Below are 11,069 nucleotides of genomic sequence, written 5' to 3' on the forward strand. Positions count from 1 at the left end.
AGGGACCTTCGAGAATTCAAATGAAGCTACACAAAAAATCATGAACCCTCTAGGACTGATATTTCTCATAGCTAGCAAGTGCACCGAACTCTTAATACATTGATGTCTGGCGAATTTAAAGAGGCGGTGAAAGCCTCCTTATCCTCAGATGATTACAGTCATAAAAATATATGATATGAAAGCGGCTGTGTAAGTTGTATACTTGTTACCTAAGTAATATTTGTTTCCATCGCAGTATATTCTAAAGTTACTGATTTCTTAAGGCAATGTCCTGTGGAATAGATTGATAATCCACTTTGTAAATTAGATTGAATCTAAAAACAAGATAACGAATATGTTTTCTGTAAAATATTTCATCGAAGCCTACGCATTTCAATGTTCATGAGTTGTTTAGTGTTTCAAACCTACTTGAAATTCCAAGCATCTTAACATAACTTTAAAATGTGTTACAATATTTCACAACAATCAGTATCGATGCAATTTTCAATTCATATCATCTCCGCCCATCCCTCAGTATATCTAAATAAATATGAGACGAGAATTTAATTAAAACTGTGCTACGCTATTTAGCTGCCAAGAAAATCTTTTGCAACCCCTCAATATCTGAACATATTTTAGAAATTTTAGCTTATTATCACGGAAAACTGTTTTACAGACATTGCAATTTCGAAAATTTTCAGGTGAGTTAAAAAATTAACGACAAAGCCAGGAATCGAACCTGGTATCTAGAGATGCTTTGCCGGAGACATACTTCACTAGACCACGTAGTCGTCCTGACTACACTGTTTGTGCACCATGTAGACCAAATCGCTAAGTTTGTCGATTGCTTACCCGAAGATATTGCAGTTTCCCAACATAGAGATGTACATGTAAATGTACAAAAGGTACATGCGAATGTACAAAACCTTACAAATAGTAAATAATTTCTTCTCACTACTTCGTTAATGTGATATAGTATTTTTAATCCATACCGAAGATTTTATCACACCAGTAGTACACTAAACAGATAGTTATATCTATGATAAGCGCGTTACGAACGTCGAGCGGGTAGGGCATCTTTTCGTTTTGTCGATTTACGATCGATTACGAATATGCAATACTCTACCGTAAAAAGTTATTTGAATACGAATTTACCTTTCATGCATTGAGCTAAAAAGAGGCAGCATTTTCTGTATCCTACTAATCCGTAAAAAGTTTTTTGAAACGATGCCGCGAGCAATCATATCCGCCAAGCCGATCGAGCTGTTGTCAATTTGAGAATGATTTAGAAGACTCAAATTATAGCCATATGCTTGAATATACGAATGGCCACCTTACGTCTGCGGTCATTACTGATAGTCACGGAGACGATCATGTACTGTTGTACGAACAACCATGTGTGGAACAGGAAATGAAGGATGTCACGAGATTTTTTATTGATGGTACATCAAGAGTCGCGGTAGCGACTCGAGAGAAGTACATTTTCTCGACAGCCCGCGACACTCTTACTCCGCACAAATTGCTTATACACAGGACTATATCTATATACAAAAATTTATTTTCCTCATAGCCAATGAATTATAGAGTCTCGAAAAAAATCCACCAGTGTATATTTTTTATTTTTTTTTTTCTCTTTTGATTGAGACAATAACGAAGGCTGTGGCTATAAGAATGTCGCCGATATAGCTTTATAACATGATCGACTTCGTTTCATTTCATTATTATAGAATTTCGTCATCATTGCACACTTTTTATTAATATGATTATTTACGCATGGAAATCATCATGACACCCGGCAACGAGACTGAAGTCAGCCGCACACCGTCGATGCTGCGGAGTTCTTTTAGGGCTACACCAACATGATGATCATAAATATGATCCTGATGGATAATACAGATCGCACGTTCTCTTTTTTTTGCGTGTGTGCGGTGCTCGTAGGTGAGTTAGAACGTACTTGCGCGGGCATACCCACACGGCAAAACGCTCGGCTCACGGACGCATGCACACCACACACCGTCGGCCACGAGCGGCTAACCCCAACGTTCCAACACACACAGGGTGGATCAGGTGTATATATGGGACATTCTATACAAATTCAACATATCCATTCGTTGTCATATGATATAATAATTTATATGAAACATTATATCAATACGATAACGAATCAATATGAAATGTTTGGGCCTCCGGATTTTCTACGTAGGCTCGTGGTGAAAAGAAATATATGAATGAAGATTTAATAGGGAAAATTTAACAAAGCCTCATTCTAATACAAACGAATTTGGTTTTTTTTTTTAATTGTTATTCATTCCGTTCCATTATCCAAGTAATAAATTGATGAAGCAAAAATTTGTTCAACGGATCTCTAGTAATTTCTTTTATTGCAAATGAAATGAATTCATTGATTTTTCAGAATACGTATAAATTTTTATTTTAGAATTTCCGGCGATTTTGAATATTAAAAATAGCAATACTTCGCAAAAAGTCGTAAAATAAACCCCAAAAACACCAAAATTGGTGTAAAAAACTGAAGACAAGTACATTTACGTCGGTAGCTTTATCTATATCCCCACAAAAAAAATGTATTATGAAACTCTAAAAATACACAAAAGAAGTGTGTGTCAGCTCCGACGCACGACTGGATTTTACTTCTTATGAACGATAATTATGATATATATCGAATAGAAAAAGAGGGTGAATGAACGCATCTTCCAAAATGATAAGAGAAACAAATATATGTCTGTAATTATTCGGATTATTTATATTGCTTCAAAAATTTCCAAATTTTGAGTGCATATTCGTAATAAGTGATCGCAAAAACCCCTGAGTACCGACTTTCGTTCCCGGCAAACGACTTTTTACATTTTCGGTCCGCCATATTGGATCCGCTATCTTGAATTTCTAACTTTTGAGTGCGGATTCGTAATTGGCGACTCTGAAAACTTTCGAGTGCCAACTTTCGCTTTCGTCATGCGACTTTTTGCGTTTTGGTCTGCCATATTGGATCCGCCATCTCGAATTTCTAACTTTTGAGTGCGGATTTGTAATCAGCGACCCTGAAAACCTCCGTGTACCAACTTTCGCTCTCATCAAACGACTTTTTGCGTTTTGGTCCACCATATTGAATCCGCCATCTTGAATTTTTAAATTTTGACTGCGGATTCATAATCAGCGACCCCAAAAGCTCTCGAGTACAAAATCCAAGTTGATAGTAAGTAAGGAAAAATATGTGCCGCTAGGGGTTAATATAAGTAATATAAAATATTATATAAATGTAAAATATGTATATTAAATCATTTAATCAAAAATGATAAAAGCACTCAATAAAAGGTCTAGTTGTTCGTATTTGAAATGTATATTATTTATAAATGTAAACAATAAGCTTACCAATTAACCGCATACGTGTGTTTTTCGGATTTTTCTTCATTATCATCTAAATCAATTTCTTCCATATTTTCAAATATTTTGGCGTGATAACGTTACGTCTTATAAATTCATACGCAGGCACACAACAAACACGTACAAAGATACGCACACATTCAACTCTCAGACCAGAGGTAGTGAACTATACAGTGAGACTACGAAGCACCGCACAAAGACGAGACCCCGAGTATAGGATACGCTGTGTCATGTATTACATTTCATTCTTTTGCACGTTCAATATATATGTTTGTCTCTTTCTATAACGCCTCAAGTTTTCGTGTTACACTTGATTTTACTCCTCATATAATTTCCGTACCGGGCCCTATAACTCAAATCGTTTCTTAAGGAGTAAACTCCAAAAAAATATGTATAAAAATTTGAATCAAGTCCGCTCTCATATAATAAAGTATATATAGTCTTCCACATATCCTTTGCAAAAAGTTGTGGAATAAATTGATAACGAAAACGAATTTTCTTGACCTTGCTGAATTGTTGAGTAATATTATTCTTGGATATGCAGGTCGTGAACAAAAAAATACTTTTTTGTGTCAACGTTTCAGCCCGGATGGGGGCCCTCCTCAGAACAATTTATTTCAGAAGATCTGCACGAACAGAAATTTGAAAATAATGTACAACTTAGTTATAACAAAATTAAATGTGAAAGGTTAAGGTGGATGTTTGTGCTAATATAAATGAGAGGAAGTACCTGATGATGAACTGACCATTTCAAATAACGAAGAAAAGGAACCAACTAGTACGTCGTAAATGCGTGTTAGAATAACCGAGTAAAACACAAATGTTCATTTTTAAAAAACACTACGACAGCGATACGAAACTCCCAAGCATTCATCCTGGTTGTTAATTGAATAAAAACACACAACGACAGTTTTAGGTTTTGAGTCTGGAGCACTTTTGAACGTGTGGAACGTCCAGTGCGTAGTGGGGGGAGACCGATATCAGTCATTATCAGAGCAAGCACAGAGTCAACGGGTTAAATAGAAATCAGAAAATGTAAGAATGTAAAATCGAGAGCAAGCTCAGTCGATAATAGGTAGTTACGATGGGTGTATCACAGAGGTGTAAATAGTACTCAGATGTTCAATATCTTGTCTTCGGTTGACAGAATTTGGATGTGCAACGATATTGCACAATTCTAACAATAACCTATTGTAATACAATAGTTCAACGTCTATAATGCTGGCTTGAGAATAATTGAATGAATGATCAAAATCGATGGCATGCCTAGTCAGTGCAGTATAATTATCGTCATGTTCATGGATATTGCGTTTATGTTCAGTTATCCTGGTGTGTAGTTGCCTACTTGTTTGACCTATGTAGGACATGTTGCATTGGTTACAGGGAATTTTATAGACTACACAAGAACGCATACACGGGGGTAAAGGATCCTTACCAGAGTCAAACATAGAGGATAGATCATGTGCACTTTTTTCCACAAATGGGATTTTATACTTAGAGAATATTCTGTTGAGTGACTCAAACAAACCCGCAACGTATGGGATGGAAACAAAGTTTTTTTGATCAACTTGTGCACTAGATGCATAATTGTTGTTGTTAGAACTAATCGATGACAAAATGGAATCGTATTTAACCTGTATATGTTTGTTGAGCAGACGAGTTGGATAGTCATTTCTTCGTATTACCTGATGAATCAGGGACATATTTTTGTTATGAAATTCCATACTTGAAAGTAGAATACGAGGATAATTATACTGCACTGACGAGGCATGCCATCGATTTCGACCATTCATTCAATTATTTTCAAGCCAGCATTATTGACGTTGAACCATTGTATTACAATAGGTTATTGTTAGAAATGTGCAATATTGTTGCACATCCCAATTCCTTCAATCGAAGACAAGATATTGAACATCTGAGTACTATTTACACCTCTGTGATACACCCAACGTAACTATCCATTACCGACTGAGCTTGCTCCCGATTTTACCTTCTTAACAAATTCTAGTTTCCATTTAACCCGGTGACTCTGTGTTTGCTCTGATAATGATCGATATCGATCTCCCCCCACTACACACTGGACGTTCCACATGTCCAAAAGTGCTCCAGACTCAAACCTAAAACGGTCGCTGTGTGTTTTATTAAATGAACAATAATCATGAATGTTTGGGAGTTACGTATCGCGATCGCAGTGTTTTTTTGTATTTTTTTGTTCGTATTCTATTATTCTAACGCATTCACTACATACTAGTGGTTCCTGTTCTTCGGGAATTGAAAGTGTCATCCCACACTAGGTAATTCCTCTCATTTATATCTGCATAAACATCCCTGCTAATTATCTAAACCACTTATGTTTAATTTTATTATAACGGAGTTGTACATTATTCTATTATTTCTGTTCGTGTCAGATGTTTTAAATAAAATTGTTCTGAGGAAGGCACCCATCAGGGCTGAAACGTTAACACAATAAAAAAGTGTTTTGATGTCTCGACCTTCATATCCAAGAATAATATTACTCAGCAAAACAGATACATTTGCAGACAAAGTCAACCACTATTCCACAGCGGAATCCACAAGCTATGCGAAGTCGACTTGTTTCTCCACTCCTCACAATCAGTAACAAAAAATTGCGACGTTAGACTAACATCTTTCAAAGACACATATTGGACGGAAGTTTCCGTCACCAACGCTTGGATATTTTCCTCAGCAAAACCAGAAACCGTACACATATTATGTCCGAGCGACCACACCTCGCGAATCGCCATTTCGGGAGCCGGAATATTACGACTAAATAACAAGTGCACCGGTCACACAGGTGAGGTAACACTCTCCACAACTAGGTATTCGACCTCATCGGAAACCCACTCATACATCCCGAACTTTACCCTCGATCTGGACCGGATATACAAAAACCTTAATTTAAATGAAACCACAAATTTATCCTTAATTGCAATCCCCCCACTCCACAAAACCTCGCACATGAATGTATATGCCTTGGCCAATACCGGACTATCGCTGCATGATATCGTAAAACAAGCTACTGACATCAGCACACACCACCGCACACAGCGCTATATGTTTCACATCAAGGACGCTCTTACAGCGGTGTAGGTTTACTATCTCTCGCAACCCTATACTTATTCTACCGTCACTCATGCCTTGGCAAAGTCATTACTCTGTGCATAAATTGTAAAGCAAAAAAAACGAACTAGACATTTGGAGCCAGACAAACAGGGTGTGACAATCCAATCGAGCTAAATATTATCCACCCACCTACTTCTTCTGTCCTACCCATTCCCACCGAAGTAGAAACCCATGATGCAGTTCCTTACACACCACCTCCGCTTCCTTTAAACCCACAAGTACTTAAAACCTTACGAAAACCTTATTACAAATAGGCAACTACTATATTGCTACCAAGATCTGCTGTTGCGCTACCAAACAGACGTAAGTAAAATATATGCTTATGTACACTACTGCATCAAAGTGATTGTAATGACGATCTTATACCCTTAGTTTACAATTAGCCCAAAATATATCTACACTCATAACCGATATCATTGTACGAATAGGTCAAACTCTGTATCTCAAAAAAAAAAAAAATAGTTTTACTTAGGACACAGCGAATCAAAGAAATCATTGTTGTTTAATTTTAAGTGTACTAACCCGCTTCCATGCGCATTAACCCTAGGCGCCTAGCTTTAAACAACATTATGTAACGATAGTATTATAACTATATGTCTTACGCTCATACGCAATCCAGAATATGAACCATACTATCTCAAACATAAACTTACTATTACAAACACTTATCCTCAAATATCCAATTAATGTTGCTAAACGCATCAATCAATATTCAATCCACATTCATACTGCGACTACATACTTGTAAACACACACCAATTATTATTTTCATATATACGTACAACATATTATATTCAGATTATAAATACCATACACTACCCATAATAAGAAAAATTGTAAAACTAATTTTAAGCACATACTTTGAAATCATGTTTCACTACTGTATATGACATTTCCACCTTCTTGCTTTCCATATTCGGGACCATATCTACCGCTATGCTCCCTCTGACGGGGGGGGGTTTACGTCCAGCATGCCACTTCTCTCTATTTTTCCTACTCGCTAACTCTCCCACAGTTCTTACATTAATCTCATGGTCTCTGTCCTGTCCTCTTATCTCTACGTAGTCTCACGCTATTCACTATCGCGCTTACTCATCAAATTCTATTTCCTACATTTAGCATCTTCACACCTTTTCTGCACCCGTGCGTTTCAAGTCTCTGAGCTACACTCCTATTCCAACTCCCGACAACTCCACATCTGGACTTCTTATACATATATCTTTCGCACAGCACAATTCATTCCTACCGGAATCTCAAGTTCTACGCAATAAACATATAATCGATATATCAAACATACTCAAGTTTATTCAATCCTCATCCTGATTTCCGTTTGACCTGAAACGTGAAAGCGAAGCCAACCAGGTTACTCCTTCTGCTCAGGAGTAAACTCTACTCATGGACGTAACAACGGTTTCAAAAAATCGATTTTATGAAAAACATTCAAAAAAATCTAAAATACTTTTAAGATTAAGATGCCGTTGGACCCAGGTCGAAAAAATAATTATTTTCGTACATATTGAATATTTTGTGGAGCGGTGCAGCGCTCCGCGCTGCGTCGGTCTCAACGCAAAAGTTGAAACAATTTGGGCCGATAATTATCCCCAACGTCTCCAGAACTTTCATGAGGCTTCTCAGGCCATCATTTAACACTAATACCGCGATATCAGTTGCAATATCAATGATTTTTTTGCCTCCGGAATGGGACAAATTAACAAATCTAAAACTTTGAACGCGTTTTTCTCGAAACGACTTTTTTGAGTGCGGCACGCAGCAAAACTCAAGCAATTTTCATCCGATCAACTTCAAATTTTTACTGTACCAATGAAAATAGATTATCTAATGAACTACATAGGATTTTTTCGATATCTCAATAATAGTAAATGTTATAGCATGTTTCGACGAGAAATTTTGCTCAAAAATCATGCATTAATTTCAAAAGCGTGCCTATTATTTAAAGATAATTTTTTTTCCAAATCCCTACACACTTCACTTCAAAATATCATACTATTAACGAAAACACTGCGAATTTTTTTTTAAGTCGACGTTGAAGAGAGTTTCGCTGCGTGCCGTGAACCACTGCGGAGACAACAGCACCTGACGCGGGAGCTTCCCCAGCGCCACCATGCGGCGTGAAAAATATGTGAAAAATGTTTTCTGAAGAATTAATAAACAAGGAAAAAAACGCAAATTTTTTTTTCGAATATCTCTTATGTTTCCCACAAGAAAAAATTGTTGAAAAATGTAAAAAAAACAGGGGGCCACAGTAGTGTTGTCCCTTAAACATACGTTGAAACGCATAGGAGGTGGGACAAACATATCAGTATGTGAACTTTTAGCTATCTTTCAAAATCCTCACAGTTTGTTAATCATATTTTGTTTATTAATATATATTAATATATTATAAATTAATATATATTTATTTATTTCACATTTATATGAATAAATTATAGTACTTAAAATTAGGTGTAACTGTAATTATAATAAATATAAAATATATATATATATATATATGAATGCATTGTTGGAGGCAGCATCTGTTGAAAGAAATAAAAATACTTATTAATCACAGTTTATTGATGGCATAATTAGCATTATTTCATAGCTTTGTCACACGGTACACCACAACCCTGAAGGTAAATCCCCAAATAGTTCAAAGAAAGGAATATTCCATTAATAGGTAGAAATTTTCTATTGTTTTATTTATCATGTGGGTGGGGGTGGGTGAACTTTTCAAATAATAGCGACTGGATGCTTTGAATAGATGTTTTTTATTCATCAACAATGACATTCTGTTTTCAGCTTATACATAAGAATGGTGATAGATCATAATATTTTAAATTGAGCAAACAACTTTACAGATATTTTCATTATTCACACAATAATAGTAATGATAATTAAACATTCTATCTCAAAATTGACTTATACCAATTTTTTTACAGTACCACTAATCGGATCATATTCAACAATGCGGTCGTGCAAGATCATGCAGTAGGCAGAAGTGTGTGGAGGAAACGCAATGCTAGAGTCATATTCCAATGAAATGTCCACAGGTCCAGTTTTCAATGTTTCGTTCTGCTTGGAGCAATCGATGGCGATAAGGGGGGCTCAGTTTATAAATTCACGCTTCGATAGCAAAGGCTCAGCTTCTTTGTTGCAGTAGGTCATTTGAAACCAAACATACATATCATAGAGAATGGTGTATTGATTATTGTATCTATCAAGATGCATATTTCCGTAGGGATAGCACTGTGAGTTGAGGAAGAGTTTTACATCTCTGATCCGACAATGAGCAAATACGCTGGCATTTCTCAGAGGCTCGTTTCTCCTTGCAGTTTGAAATCCTAGAACGACATATCTCGGCTTCTCAAGCTGCGTCGATGTCTTGACTGACCATATATGCCGCGTTGTTGATGGGAGCATCGGATACACGTACGTTTCCCAAGAACGAAAACTCATGGATATGGCCGGATCCTTGGCGATGTAGTTGAGTAGCTGGATTTTCGGTTTATCTGCCAGTTTGATGTAGGGCAACAACCACTCGATTTTATTCAGGGTGATTTTAAAGTTTTCCGTCGCCGAGGTTTGAATCACGGCATTCAAATCAGTGTTGGAACGTGTGAGAATTAGCTCGTGTTTAGCGTTGACGATGACTCGACGATAATCTTCGGCAAAGCCTAGCACATAATTTAACGGCAAAACAACATCGAAATTTCCAGCCGCATCGGTTGGTTCCTTATCCCCACTCAACCACCCGGTATTCTCCAGACTATATTGCTGACCTGGAGTCAAGGATACGTAACCCTTCATAGTGCTGGTGATGCCAACATTTTTATTCCGATCAATCTCTACACCGTTCAACTCGTAGCGAACTTCCTCAAACAAATGACAAACGGCCATATTGATCAATTTCGTAACCGTCACCGCAGCCACACCATCATCCTTTGTGATTTTTCCGTGAATGTGTAGAGAGCTTTTGCTGGGCAGTAGACACAAGTCTTGATGTTGAACAACAATATGGATTTCATCGTTGTTCTGGAAGGTGGATGATGCAAACGGTTGATGAGCATGAATCTCAGAGTGCGCGATCGATTCGTCGAAAACCACAGGTTTCTGTATTCTTATTATTTCTTCCATGGTAACACACACAGGATGCAGCGAACACGAATTTTTATTTTCCAAAATTTCCACGTAATCGAAGACCTAGGCTCTGGAGAAACCGAACGTTCAGAGGTGTCAGTCTCGTAGGCGGTGTAAACGTTGTCAGAGGTGTCGGGCGACTGATGATTTTTGGCCATGACGTTTGACTTTTATAACTTTTGCCCAACTTTCTCGTCTCAAACACGATTCCCATTATTTGAGTGATTTCAAGTGTAAACGTACAGTAATCGTTTCGCCGCGAAAATTAATCAGCTCGTCGTCTTGATCGACTATTCTCAGCTGTAAATGATGTATCGACTGTACGGCGATTGGCAGGTAAATGACGTTGGTAGGCACTTCGACAATCTTATATCCGGATGGAACGGTTGGGAAAAATTCATGAATCGTGT

General features: G+C 37.2%; 2 protein-coding genes across 2 annotated transcripts in view; both read right to left on the reverse strand.

Moving 5' to 3' along the window:
• LOC124216133 (uncharacterized) overlaps nucleotides 1-3,394 on the reverse strand; it is a 48,136-nt gene extending 44,742 nt beyond the window's left edge. Inside the window, exon 1 of the mRNA XM_046620303.2 lies at nucleotides 3,367-3,394. Within this exon, the coding sequence (XP_046476259.2) occupies nucleotides 3,367-3,379 (13 nt within the window). The 5' untranslated portion in view covers nucleotides 3,380-3,394. The remainder of the gene's footprint in view (nucleotides 1-3,366) is intronic.
• Nucleotides 3,395-9,627: 6,233 nt separating this feature from the next.
• LOC138190851 (uncharacterized) lies at nucleotides 9,628-10,817 on the reverse strand. Its single transcript, XM_069135379.1, has 3 exons — nucleotides 10,745-10,817; nucleotides 9,975-10,517; nucleotides 9,628-9,863 (listed from the first exon to the last, which is right to left on the reverse strand). Exons 1-3 carry the CDS (start codon nucleotides 10,815-10,817, stop codon nucleotides 9,628-9,630), a joined length of 852 nt encoding a protein of 283 aa, XP_068991480.1.
• Between the last annotated feature and the right edge of the window lie 252 nt (nucleotides 10,818-11,069).

Source organism: Neodiprion pinetum, chromosome 4 (genome assembly GCF_021155775.2).
Source record: "Neodiprion pinetum isolate iyNeoPine1 chromosome 4, iyNeoPine1.2, whole genome shotgun sequence".
In the NCBI taxonomy this organism is placed as follows: domain Eukaryota; kingdom Metazoa; phylum Arthropoda; class Insecta; order Hymenoptera; family Diprionidae; genus Neodiprion; species Neodiprion pinetum.